This window comes from Schistocerca cancellata, chromosome 4 (genome assembly GCF_023864275.1).
Source record: "Schistocerca cancellata isolate TAMUIC-IGC-003103 chromosome 4, iqSchCanc2.1, whole genome shotgun sequence".
NCBI classification, from domain to species: Eukaryota; Metazoa; Arthropoda; class Insecta; order Orthoptera; family Acrididae; genus Schistocerca; species Schistocerca cancellata.
In genome coordinates, this window is record NC_064629.1 from 538,931,016 (window position 1) to 538,946,443 (window position 15,428).

A 15,428-nucleotide genomic window follows, 5' to 3' on the forward strand; every position below is an offset into this window, starting at 1 on the left:
ATATGTAAACTTATACTTTATTTTTCAAGAAAGTATCTACTGTTAATTAAGTATTGCACTCTTTACTTTGCATTATAGATACACACTGCTTAAAAGGCACATCAACAACACAGAATTTATAATGGAAAGTTAATGGAAAGTGCATACAAAAGCCAGCAGAAAACAAAAACCAACCCTCCAGCTGCCTCTGCCACAAATGATTCCAATTTGGCATTGTCCTCCCATGCTGCCATGATATGCTTCTCTGCCAATGGCTCAACTGTGATTATTTCTTTCCAGTTTTATATTTTCACATTATTTACATCTCTTGACTGATAATCAGCCCATACATGCACATAATGAATCAACAATACTGTCTTTTAATTAACAGAACATCAAAATTCTGACTTACATATCTATTGTCACAATAACAAAGTTTAAATTCAATGTTGCCTCTCCAAAGTTTCCACTTATAAGAGGTTAACATTTCCTTCCTTTTTTTTTACCTTGCAAGGTAACAAAACCTTATCTCTGTCACCTAACACATCTAAAAATCAAACTCATGGTTTTATTGAGAATGTAACACATAGATGTTAAAAACCATTACAGTATCACCTTACAGAGCAATCTTTGTTGGCTTCCAAAAGCCTATGTGTCAGTGGACAAACATTCCCTCTGCCAGACACTAACTAACCTGGGCTTAGACAACAAGCACTTGAACTTTGTGAAAGCAAAACTTGCCATTACATCAACCATTTTAATATTCAGAAGAGAACTCTCAAGAAACTTCAAGATCAGAAATAGCTTTAGACAAAGACATGGCCTACTCACATTTGTCTTCAACTACCTACTGGAGCAAGTTATTTGTGAATTGGAGAATTGATGAAGACACTTACAGATGGCTATAGACTGAGAGATGGTTACAAGAACAAGTTAGTGTTCAATTGCCTATTCTTTGTAGATGACCTCACACTTTTAGCATCCATGTAAATGAAGCTACCTGCCATCTCTCCTCCTTCAACTATACTGGATCTAAGACAGATTTCATCACAAACATCAGAGACCTAACATGATCCCATTTGGTAACACATTAATGCAGAAGACAAATTCCCTCATGTATGTCAGGTAATGGATAACCACAAAAGTCAGTGAAGATATGGCCATGAAGAATAGGTACACAAAAATGGAAACAGGATCCATCTCTGTAAGAACACTTACAAAACTAAATCCCATTCCCTCAAATTAAAACTCTGACATTACAACACCATAGTGTGACCTTCAGAACAGTATGCTTCAGAATGCCTGAACATGGTCTGGAAAAGACTGCTGAGGACACTAAAACTAAAAGATATAAAGACTCTGAGAAAAATCATATCCCAATCAAAGAAGATAGCATATAAAGAATTAGAGGTAACAAGGAACCCTACTGATATCTAGAGTGAACTACAACAGCAATTAGAAATAGGAAAGAAATTTTCAGTGGTCATAGAGTGAGATTGACAACTGGAGATACATATCAACTGTAAAAGTGTGCCTGGAAACTGGAATGAAATGGACTCAGGAATGGAAATAAACATCAAGGGTGAGAGGATACTGAGTTAACAGAAAACTTCACTAGAATTAAGAACAATGTGTTCCAATGTAGACCTAAATGGAATATAAAAATAAGATTATATAAAATTAACTAACACAAGTAAGTTGGATTTAAGGTCACAATTAATTACAGTTTTTTTAAATCAATGGTCACAAATATATTTAAACATTTCAGTCAAACACTGAGTATGCAACAAAATGCCTGTATACTTCAATGACTCCCCAACTGCATGACTCATACAGTGAATACCACAACTTCTGTTGCGGGACAGAAGCCTCTCAACAGCCATACTTGTTGGTTGCCACCTAGTGGCTAATAGTTTAGTCCCACAACTGTCATGCATGAAGCACAAGAAGGTTGTTTATGGATCTTTCAAGTTGGGACATTTTAATACTTATAAGAATTTTCGTGACTGACAGCAGGCCATGTGGCAGAAAGAATGACACTACATCACACGGAAACTTGCAGAAAATTTAAGATATGAGGTCTGTTCAAAAAATTTCTGAACTTTGTCCACAAATTTTTTTATATGCATGCCTTTTACTTATTGTGCATGATCATGTCTGAAATATCCTCCTCCACAATTGATACATCACAATGCTGTTTACACTTCCAGAAGCAGTCTTGGTATGCCACTTGCTGGACCATGTGAAGTGCCATCTGCAAATTTTTTTAAATCTCATCTATCACTGCAAATCTTCATCCTTTCAATTGGGTTATCAACATTGGAAATAAAAAAGAAAAGCCCACAATGGCCAGGTCAGGAGGTTACAGATATGACGAGGCAGCATGGTGATTTTTTTGTACAATAGTCATGCACGAGCAGGTATGAATGTGCAGGTGCAGTATTGTGATGCAAGAGCCACGAATTGTCCCACCACATTTCAGGCTACTTCCTCCTCACATTTTCTCACAGGCATCGCAACACATACCAATAGAATCATTGATTAACAGTTTGTCTTAGTGGCATGAATTCAGGATGAACTAGTCTTTCAAAGTCTAAGAAAACTATCAGCATGGCTTTGACAGATGAACTGGACAAGCTATTTTTTAGTCTTGGAAAACCTTTCATGACCCATTGTGAAGACTGAATATTTGTCTCAACATCATTACCCATCATGACTCACATGTCATAAACAGTTATGATTCTCTTAAGGAACATCTTGTTCTCATTTGCACAATCCGAAAGTTCTTCACAGACTGTGAGGCATAGGTCGTTTTGGCCTTGACTCAGGAGTGGTGGGATGAACTCGGCAGCAACACGATGACATTCAGGATGCTGCGTCAGGATTTCATCACAAGATACAACTTAAATGTTGCATTCTTTTGCCCTCTCAGACAGTCAAACTTTGACTGGCATGCACAATTTCATTGACGTTCCTGACTTGACCATCATTGGTAGACGTCGAACGGCGTTCTGAATGAGGTTCATATTTATTTCTGTCTGGTCGTTTTTAAACTGTGTGAACCATTCATAGCACTGAGTAGGGCTTACGTACTGATCACTGTAGGCTTCCTGCATCATTTAGTGTGTCTCTGTAAAGGTTTTCTTGAGTTTCATGCAAAATTTAATTCTGACACTCATTGGTCATTTAATTCTGCCGTCTTGAAATTCACAAACTTTGTGACACAACATTATACTCAGTACAGCACTGAACAATAACTAACAGACATACAGCAATGAAACTGTTGTCAGTTATGCATTAAACGCAGGTATGTGCAGGGATGCCAACTGCATTTCACTCCAACACACCATCGGTGCGAAAGTATGAATGTTCCGGAATTTTTTGAACATACCTTGCATACTGGTTTAAACCACAGTGTAAGCTGAGAAACAGTGTTTAATAAGTGCAAGTGAATTGAATATAAGCCAGCCTGTAATATTTGACAAGTGATATAATGTGTTTTAATATCAGAATTCACAATATTTTAAGGTCCACTTGTGCACTGTGTGCACTATCTAGATTAGGAAGGCAGGAACTGTTACAGAAAATTTGACAATGATGTACACTGTGAGTGGTGCCATCTATTGCATGTTGTTGTAATTAAGGAGATTTCAGCAGTATAACTATTGAAGATCTTAACATGTCCTAATTTTTCTCTTAACATGCATCAACTCTCACTTTGATAGTTTTATGTCTTAATTTGGTGCTAAGTCCAAAACATTCACCCTATTCTATGTGATAAATAATGACATGAAATGAAAAAGATATAACTTTTTTTGTTTATGGCAATATTATTTCTTACTGCTTGTTGCTTGCAGTCTTTTTTGGATGGCAGTTTTAGTTTTCTACAAAATTTTTACCCAGGTTTCTGTAGCTTGCAGGTAGCAGCTTTCAATAACATCTCTATGTTTTTATTGACCTAGAGGTTTTGAGAATTCTGCAAAGAAGGATTTCATTCATTTGTCACAGGGACAAGTGACAATCTAGACATACAAAACATTATTGTATCTAAAAAGAAATTTTATTGACATGCCGAACATAAATTCTTCCCCTCCAGGTATACATCACAGTTGCACACAGTTTGTTGATGGTGACTACATTCTCAAATCATTGTCTGCATTTACATGGTCCAAGCAATGGCATGAGAATGAACATTAACATTCAAAAGTAATCAAAACCAAGAAATTTTACACAACTATGACAGGAACCTGAATAAATAATAATGAAATTTGAGTTGCTGGTCTTTTACCAACAAAATGTTTGAATTACATTAATGTTTATTTTTTTTGTATTACCATTTTTCACCTGAGTAAATGTTAGATATTGATTAAGTGCAATGTATGTTAGTTTCCTTACAATACCTGAAATTTAGGAGTTATGGAATTACATAATATTGTACATGAAAATTAAATGCCAGTTGTCACAATGAAAGTATCAGAATCTCTCAAAACTGGAAACACAATACAGTTATGGAGGAAGATGTAGATATATTTGGTTGTTATTAAAAAAATAAAACCTATCTCTCTTTTATTTGTCATGGGCACGCACTAGAGGTTGAGGCCATCAGTTCTGAGCATATCAATAGTTCATCTGATGTGTTTCTTGCATGTCAGTGCAATGCTGTGGAACTATGCAACACAAGAAATTTTGACACATGCACAGTGAAATTATTCTTACCTATCTGACACATTTTGTCCAAAATTTCAGAATCAGAATCTCAATCAAAATTTTATTGTCTAATTTACACAAAAATTTAAATTGTAAAATAAATATATGGGAGATTTTCTAAGCTGAAGCATGTCTCTCTGCAAGTCTGCCATGCTATTGTCTAATTTACACAAAAATTTAAATTGTAAAATAAATATATGGGAGATTTTCTAAGCTGGAGCATGTCTCTCTGCAAGTCTGCCATTCTTCATTCCTGCCTGATGTGGTCACTTGTGCTTTTGATCATTTCTGACAAATTAGATAACAATAAAAGAATGCCATTCGTCAAGGAAACACTTCAGACTCTACTAGTTCCTGCAAATTTCACTCCATAAAAAATCTTTCAGTGTAGTTTGCAGTGATGAAATGGGGAATGTTAATTGTAACAATTAGGTATAGGACATTTTTTGTTGTTAACTTAGGTCAAATACAATTTTTACAGGATTTGTATGTACTTATTACACTTGAATTCCAAAGAAAAACTTCGTAATGAATTTAAAATTTGTGGCAAATGGAAGTATAGTAAACACATGATTTTCTTTGAAATTTGTCATAGATGGTAAATGATTAAATACCAGTAGATTAATTAATTAATTGGGAGGCATGAAGATAGATACTATGATAATGAAAATTCCAGGATGGAATTAATAAATAAAAATGAGTTTAGGCAATGTCTCACATGCAATTATTTAATGCTTGATTCATAGACAAATGTAATAACACAAAAAATTAGACCATATTTCAAGCTACAGCTTTTGATTTTAAGTATGTACATATGCATACATGTATGTGCATTCCCCCCCTCCCCTACACCCACACACCTGCTTCTGTGACAACACCGTATGTGCGTGTGTGTTGTGTGTGGGCGTGCGCACGTGTGTGCATATGTGTGTGCATATGTGTGTGCATATGTGTGTGTGCGTGGGGGGGGGGACGAGCGCATGTGCATATGCATGCCTGTGTGTGTGTGTGTGTGTGTGTGTGTGTGTGTGTGTGTGTGTGTGTGTGTGTGTGTGTGTATGTAGTCAATGTAAGCTATGACATTGTGTTATTTCTGACAGAACATTAGAACATTTTCATATTTTTAAATTAGTATAACATGTAGGCCTATATACAACAGATTTTAAGGTACAGTAGTTCTTAAATTTTCTAATTTCTAATTCTGTTTCACAGCCACAGCCACAGTTCAGGTTGCAAGGCCAACATTGGTTGGAGAAAATGACGAGCCCATTGATACGGGTAAAGAGGAAGAACTATCAGACTTCTGGCACACATCTGTAGGGAAATTTCGTTTTTCTCTTGAAGAACTTCCACAGCAGCTACAGTTTATACATCAACTGTTACAGGTACCACTTATATTAAAATGTGAAACTTTGAACAGGTATTTGCACACTGTACATACTTTTAATAATTAAATTTATTCAATTAAACATTTATACAGATCTTCATTATAAAACTATGATATAATAAAGATAGGAATAAATTGTGTTTGCTAGGTAGCAGATGATCAGGCAGAAACAAAAGATGACAAAAACACAAGAATTTGATGCCAGAGTCTTCTCATCCAGCATAGTGCTGAAAAACCTTGGAGGGTACAAATCTGTTTGATAATTATAAAGTATGCTCACTAAATAACAAATGTTGTATTGAAAACAAAATGAATGTAAGGAGGGTCCTAAAAATATACAAACATCCATGATCATGAATTACCTGCATTCTACAAATGATATAATGAAATTTAGTGTTGGCCCAGTTAAATCCTCCACAGCCATTATGAATGGATGTAGCCCCATGCTTGAATGCAATTGGTAGGGAGGAAGAAAATTTCATAAGCCAATAAACACTGTATCAGTAATTATAGGCATAAATAATAGTTTATTTTCCTCACTTAATTGTCATACAATGAACTTAAAATAATCTTCCTTAAAATGAGTGCTGTTGGTATAAAAATGATTTTCAATATATATTTTTAGTGTCAAATGCAAATGTATATACAACAATATTTTGATTCCAGAATGAAATTTTGACTCTACCATGGAGTGTGCACTGATATGAAACTTCCAGGCAGATTAAAACTGCGTGCTGTACCATGACTCAAACTTGGGATTTTTGCCTCTCACAGGCAAGTGCTCTACCAACTGAGCTACTCAAGTATGATTCATGACCCATCCTCACAGCTTTACTTCTGCCAGTACCTCATCTCCTATCTTCCAGATTTCACTGAAGGTCTCCTGCGAACCTTGCAAGATGAAGACTCTTGGAAGAAAGGATATTGTGGAGACATGGCTTAGCCACAACCTGTGGGATGTTTCCAGAATGAAATTTTCACTCTACAGTGGAGTGTGCACTGATATGAAACTTCCTGGCAGGAGAGCTTCTGTGAAATTTGTAAGGCAGGAGATGAGGTATTTGTGGATGTAAAGCTGTGAGGATGGGTTATGAGACATGTTTGGGTAGCTCAGTTGGTAGAGCACTTGCCTGTGAAAGACAAAGGTCCAGAGTTTAAGTCTCAGTCTGGCACACAGCTTTAATCTGCCAGGAAGTTAAATATTTTGATAACCATACCATTGTACTGTGAATGATAATGAAATGTTTGAATTTGTTAGAGGAATTTTTGTAATGTGAAGTAATGATATTTGGGCCATATTCCTTCCTATTCAAATTTATTTTCAGCTGTTTTTTGTATATTGTGGAAAATAAGTTGCACTTGAGTCAAAACATTAAAATTTACTTTAAATCTTATGTCCAAAGTAATTTTCACACACACACACACACACACACACACACACACACACACACACACACACACACACATTTTGTAGTTTTTTTCGTCTCGACGTTTTGAATTTCTATATTTGATTCATTATCTGTATCGAAAAGCTTCTTATCAGTTAGTTTCTACACCTATATAAACTATCTAATCAAAAGCATCTGGACACCCCTATATAATATGGAATTGACCATCAGGTGGGACCGATGACCTAGCAGTTTGGTCCTCCCCCCCCCCCCCCCCCCCGCCCCCCTCCCCCCCCTCTTTTAAACCAACCAACCAACCATCAGAGGTCATGTGATGTGAAACCACCAATATAAAAGATGGTGGGAAATACTGTGCTGTCAGTAGAGAAGCAGTAACAGCATAATCGGTCAGTCAAGAGAGCTCATGACTTTGAATATGAACTAGTCATTGGATGTCACCTGAGTAACAGATCTATCAGTGGCATTTCAATCCTTCTAAAGTTGCCCAAGTTCACTATTGGTGATGTGACCGTGAAGTGAGAACATGAAGGAGCAACCATAGCTAAACCAAGACTGGACAGACCACATGTATTGACGGACAGGGCCTGCTGAACATTGGGAGAGTATCTGTAAAAGGGTCCTTTAAATCAGTGGAAGGGATGAATCATGAGTTACAAAGTACTACCAGCATTTCAGCTAGTGCAGTGACTGTGCATATGGAATTAAAAAACATGGAATACAATGGTCGAGCAGTTCTTCATAAACCACACATTTCTGTAGCGTTTTAGGTGGTGTAACAAACAACACCACTGGACAGTGGATGACGGAAATGAGTGATTTGAAGTGATGAATCATGCTATACCTTGTGGCAATATTATAAAAGGGTGTGAGTTTGCGAATACCTGGAGAATTTAATATGCCATTGTGTGTAGTGCCAACATTGGAGCACAGAAAACTGGTGTTATGGTATGGGGGTGTTTTTCATTGTTAGGATGCAGCTGCCTTATTGTGCTTAAATAAACACTAAATATGGAAGGATATGAACATGTTTTACAACATTGTGCACTATGTACAACAGAGGTAAATTTCGAAGACAGTGACTGCATTAGCATTAGAATGCATTGTGTTACAAAACACCATCTGTGAAGCAATGTTTTGTGGACGATAAACATTCCCGAAATGGACAGGCATGCCCAGAGTTCTGTCCTGAACTCAGTGAAACATCTTTGGGATAGACTGTCAACTTCTGCTGTAAACCCCAGCATCTAACATTGGTACCTTCTCTGGTTTGGGTTCTTAAGGAGAATGGGCTTTCACTCCTCCACAGACATTCAGACATCTCACTGGAAATGCCCCAGCAGAATTCAAGAAGTCATAAAGGTGAAGTGTGGATGCACCCCATTTTAATGTACTCTAATATGTGTCTGGATACTTTTGATCAGATAGTGTGCAGAGGAACAAAAAAGAACAGAAGTATCTGAGATGTGGTGCTACAGAAGAGTGTTGAAAATCAGGTAGACTGGTAAGATAAGGAATGATGAGGTTCTCTACAGAATCAGCAAAGAAAGGAACAAATGGAAAACATTTGACAGTAAGAAGGGAGTGGATGATAGTAAATGTATTAGTGCATTATGTAGTAACTGCCTTGGTTAGAGGGAACTGTAGAGTGTAAAAATTCTAGGGGAAGACATGAATACATCCAGCAAATAATTGGAGACATAGGGTGCAAGTGCTACTCTGAAATGGGGAGGTCAGTGCAGGAGATGAATTCATGGGAGGCCATGTCAAAGCTGAAAACTGGTGACCCAAAAAAGTGTGCATGTAATTTGCATACCACTGTGGATTGTGTGACAGCCAGTGCTTAGCACTGTACCACAAATATTTTTGTCTACTTTTTTATTTTCTATAATCATGATAGGTTCTGCAGTTTATTTTTAAATTTCTTGTTTTATGCCATCACAGATGTATAATACAGATATAGTCAATATATTACAATATATGTATTTACATCTGGAGGGCTTCCCTAAGAGCACAGAGACAATACATCTACATGCTTCCTTTTTTAGTGTTAGTATCATGTGAGTTTGTAAATCTGCACTGCTGTGTCTCTAATAAACCATACAAGGAATATGGTTACTTTTGTAAATCTGCACTGCTGTGTGTCTAATAAACCATACAAGAAATATGGCTACTTTATTCGTTCGTTGGTGGAAAACAACATAACAAACTGTGATGTATTTATATTGCACTTTAAGCTAAAATGATATCCAGTCTAGTGAATCATTTTTGTTTCATCCAGTATTGATTACTTATGAGGCATTTTGCAGTTCAACCTCTACAAAGCTATCCCTATTTTACCACTTTTCTGAACCTTTTCGATGGAAGCAGGATTTGTATTTCTCTCTTTAGTTGGGAAACTGTTTGATTCCCAGTTAGTTCTAGGTTTCTTCTGTCAGGTGTAACTTTTTTATCTCGTGCAGTGGTTTCCACATGTAAAAAAAATGGCAGTTTGCATTGTGGTTCTTGCTGCCTTGTATATTTCTGCTTCTCTCTGTCCAAAAAACCACACTTTTCACAACCTGCCTCTCTACATCTTACCACTGTACATCTGAAGTGGCATATGTGCTCAACTTATTGAATAACATATAAATCAAATCACTATTGGAATCCAGCACATTTCATTCAGCTTAAATGACTACCTGTCTGAGACAAGATCTACCTCAGATGAAGCCGCCAAATTATTCAACAAAGCAACAGAGAGATAATGTAGCATTTTTAAACTTATGTGATGTCTATTTCTGGTGCCTTTGATGAGAGGGCTTATTTTAATGACACACCAACCCTGAAGTATTTGGATTTACATAAATAATTAAAGTACTCCATCTCCCATGACAAGAATATATTTATTTCACACTTGCTTATAATTCAGATAGAGATACAGGTTTGGATCTTTGCATGATTTTGTTTTATTTGATTCTCCTTGTCATATATTCTGAGCTGTTCAAAAACAAAAGTGCTGCTGTGAGCCATCTGTCTCACTCTTTATTACCTGCCAGTCCCTTATTCTCTCTCCTTCCCATACAACTTCCTCCCTCTATGTGGCAGACAGTAACAACTGAGATCCATTCATTGTCTTATTAACTGTTCAGTCTCCAATGGGCCCTAAATTTTTATCTATGTTTCTGCTTCTTTGAAAATGATTTATTTTTATGAAAAAAAATAAATGCTATGCTTTGAAGTAGTTTGGATTCAACATGGAACTGAAGGCCCTCCATAAAAGGCTGGGTAAACCTGTTCATATGTCAGATTCAATAGGAAGATGCCTAGAAAAGCACTGTAATGCTGAAGCAATCCTTGAAGTTGAGGAGGGCTGTAGCTTTGTTTTAAGTCTGTCCAATCCATAAACACCTCTCTCAGAACATTTAAACATGTAATTTTAAGAGCATGTCAAAAATCTTCAAAAGCAATAAACCCATACTTTTGAATGCTAAAAATATAATAATGCTTAGTATTCATTTTATAGAGCCATGGCAATTATACTCCAGTTTGAATGTTTAGATTTTAAAATGTTGTTGACAGTGGGTAAGTGGAAACAGAGCTGGTTGAAAGTGAGATAAGTAGAAATGGTACAGTAGTTCAATTTCAGCAAGGATCAGGTTAAGGATCAACTATGTTCCTGTAGAATGACCCATCTAAGTACATTTAGAGAACTGACAGAATATCTGAATTAGTGTGACTAGGTAAAAATTTGAACCCTCCATAAAATCTGAGACAGTATTTTAACATTTATGCTATCTCACATGATGGTCATTATATGGTTCCTAGACATCGATGAAATGTGCAAGCAGTTCATTATCTGACATGGGACACTTTCTTTTGTACTTGCCAACATTGAGATGAAAACTTATATAAACCCATATCATCTACTGAATGCATAATAATAATAATAATAATAATAATAATAATAATAATTAATAAAAGACCAAAAAACTTCTTCAAAACTGATATAAAGTTTGGAGCATTCTATTAAAACATGAAATAAGTAAATCAACAGAAGAGAAAAGTGTAATGTTGTATAATTACAGCAAGATACTTGAGACCAGAACCTATGCAAACCACATTAATATATACATATGTAAAATAATCACTAAACTATGATGCTATTGTGTGATGAAACATACCACAAGCATTGGAATTATTCATTCTTTATGGTAATCATACATAGAAAACATTTATTTTCAAAGAAATACAGGACATCATCCTCTTTGCTGTACCGACACATGAGAACAAGCTGATAATTGGTCCATTGTGCTAGTAATGTTAATATACCCTATGGCAAAATTGTGCTATGGCATCCAGTGATCCTAAGAGTAGTTACAAATTTAAAGTCCAAGTTAAAGGTTCTATATAAAACCTTATTCAAAGATATGTCTGTGTGAGGTAGCTTGCAATTATGCCTCAGTGAGAAGCTAGTGGATGACTCATAGTAAGCAGGTGAAGAAATGGCATGGGGAGAGAGGAAAGGATGAGTTATCAATAAGTGTATCATAGACCACCGATATCAGCACTTCTGATGCATGCAGCCTTAAAATAAGTAATGCCATTTCATACAAAGTTACTGATGACATCTACTATGTTTCGCATCAGTGTTAATGGTCTCTGCCAAAACAGTTAAGAAGGAATGCTGCATTGTCAACTCAGCTGAAAGCGCAGGGACATCAGATACATTACAGAGAGCTCCAGTAGCCAAATTTCAACTTACCTCACTATGCTCTAGTTCATGATGCACTACAAATGTGATAAAATTATTGAGTGTACCTAATAAGTGTAAGATACACATTATAGAATGGAATGTGCATTCAATCTTCCCCAGTCATAATGACATGAAGAAAAATCACTGATACAGATTCTCACACTGCATAGTGAATTTTATAATAAATTGCACCTTAAAGAATGGATTACACTTTCTGTTGCATCTTACTTTATTGACAAAATGACAGAAGAATCAAACCTAAAATATCCACAGCAGGACGTACAGCATTTTAAACAACATTATATTGTCATCAGAATAGTGAGATAAGTAAAATAAAATTTCCATTACAAAACATATTATGCTCTGAACTTCTTTCTACTTCATAGACCACTTGACAACAAAATAAATGTTCCATGAAAATTACAAACTAATTTTACATTCCATTGCATACCATTTTATTCAGATTTTTCACTGTCACTACTTTCAGAACTGGAATTGCTGGATGTGGGTGCCAGACGTATTGTTCATCTTCGAATGTAGCAGAATTTCAATGTACTACAAAAATCCGACTGGCAAGGCTGTTTGGGATGTTTGTCAATATGGCCAACTCTACGTTCTCAATTTTTTCCTACCTGTGAGAAGGAGGAGGATATTAGTGTTTAACGTCCCGTCGACAACGAGGTCATTAGAGATGGAGCGCAAGCTCAGGTGAGGAAAGGATGGGGAAGGAAATCAGCCTTGCCCTTTCAAAGGAACCATCCCGGCATTTGCCTGAAGCGATTTAGGGAAATCACAGAAAACCTAAATCAGGATGGCCGGAGACGGGATTGAACCGTCATCCTCCCGAATGCAAGTCCAGTGTGCTAACCACTGCGCCACCTCGCTCGGTGCACCTGTGAGAAGAGATTGTTCCTAATAGGAACCTGATGAAATGTAAATCACATGCAGTATTCTCTTCACCATAAGAGTAATACGAATATAAACATTTTGCCACGTATTTTTCATGTTTGCTGCTATCTCGTTTAAATCCTGTCTGCCTAATAAATACAAAACTAGAGTGAGACAACAGCAAATGCGGAAGAATATAAGTATCGTGCCATGTTTATATTCGTATTATTCTTATGCCTAATAGTGATACAGTCAGAAATGAAGCACGGCAACTGACTAGATTTTTAAACCTAAGATGACTAATTTTTGTGCAGAATTTGATGTACTAAAGAAGCAGCCGCAAAGATTTTCAAACAGAGAAAAATTTTCACCTAACTCTCATTCAGAACATGTTCTGTCATACGCAGTCTATTATTTGGTTCTTGTTGATCATTATCAAAGAAAGCAGCAGTGTAAGTAACAACAAATAGCAGTCTCTTGCCATTGTTTCACTAATGAGACAATTCCTCTCTCTCTCCTTTTTTTTGTAAGCGGCGGTAGCACGCACAAAAGCAAGCCATGCCGCGAGCCGCGACAGGTCGTAAACACGCACTATCAGAATGGGACAAACAATGCATGACACAGTACAGTAATGCATTTTCAGCTTAAGAGTGACGTAAACACCTATAACAAAGAAAGCGGCAATTATCAGATCGAAGCAAACTAAGCAATCGATTCAAACCAGTCGAAGCACGTGAAAAAGGAAGGGTACGCGAATAAATACGGATGGAGCACCTGACGCATAGCAATGGCTACCTGGTAAAGCTTAACTGCTATGCTTACGACTCGAACCAAACTACTGTAGCTGTATCGTCATTCATTTGACCTAAATTGTGTCTCATATTATAATGGACCAACTTTGTTTCGATTTGAAGGTGCGGCCTAAAACTTTTCTCTCCCCTTGAATTTCGAGTCTAAAATTACAGGTGCGACTTAGATTCGGGAAATTTTTTTTCCTTTATTTCGAGTCTCATTTTTCAGGTGCGGCTTAGATTCGAGTGTGGCTTAGATTCGAGTAAATACGGTAAGCTTAGGGACTGATGACCTTAGCAGTTAAGTCCCACAATATTTCACATACATTTTTTTCCCCACTACAACTTTCAAACCATCTTGTCCCTGTGATGTTTTCCAGATAAAATTTGTAGTGTGCTTTTGTAAAAGTAAAACACAGTTGTTGTTTCTTCCAATCTGAGTTCATGCCTTGTTCTTAGAAACATCATTCTAGCAACAACAATATCGCTATGCTCCATTAAAAATTTCTGTCTGTCATTAGATTTTACATGTTTAAATCTGATATTCTTCAATATTCTTTGCATTGACCTAGCCCTTCCTTCAAACTCAGTAGCTTCACGTACGATGGTGAGCAATTTCGCTGTTGTGGAGAACTCACCTCTTTAATAAAATTCAAAAACTTTTAATCATATATCATCTTGATCAAAGTCGTCAATTCCTGTCACCCATTTTGGCACACTATGTTTATTCCCTGGAGACCTAAATTCTACTTTTCCAGTTGCCTGCTGAAACAGCTTGGCCTCCTGCACAATTCATCTATCAGTTCATACACCAATATCACCACAGGCTGCTGCAATGCATTCCTGCCCTTTTACAATGCCACTGACTGGCTTGCTTGAACTTGCATGTTTGAAGAATGGGTACACTTTAAAAATAAAGTCCCTTGGCTGTTTCTGAAACATTTGTCACCTTCTGGATGTTTTAGCCATTGGGAGAGAACTCAGAGAACACACACAATACCAAATCAATCAATCACTCAATCAATTACCATTTTGCCTGAAAACATGGTGTAATGCTCAAATATGATGGAAGTTTATACAGTACGGAATGTGGAAACCACTGATGTAACTGACTGGCTAGCTACAAAATTGTCTACTGCACATCTCCGGCCCAGAGGCCATCAATGCTGTCGTGGACTATTGTATTTCTAGTCATTGTATTTGAATATTAAATACAAATCATTAATTGTTAGTGAATATTTTTATTGTTTCTTTTGGCAAAGCATGAATGTTGGTTGGTTGGTTAGTTTAGGGGGAGGGGACCAAGCAAGAATGAATGTCTGGAATGACGTACATACAAAAAAGTAAATCAGTTATTAATCTGAAAGGTGGTTTGGACACAAAAGTGCTTCCCTCCAAACTTTGAGTTGACTTACTCAGACAATTAGTGGTGGCCCTAAAGATTAACATTGCCTCTTAATTGCAATTAAACTTGTATTCCTCACATCAGAGAAACATTGCCATTGGCGAAGGAAAGGATAAGTGACATAAAAAGT

General features: G+C 36.6%; 1 protein-coding gene across 1 annotated transcript in view; it reads left to right on the forward strand.

Annotated features, from left to right (window-relative positions):
- The window catches only part of LOC126183377 (protein unc-79 homolog), an 852,060-nt gene that overhangs the window by 277,897 nt on the left and 558,735 nt on the right, over window positions 1-15,428 (forward strand). Inside the window, 1 exon segment of the mRNA XM_049925310.1 lies at window positions 5,899-6,071. Within this exon segment, the coding sequence (XP_049781267.1) occupies window positions 5,899-6,071 (173 nt within the window).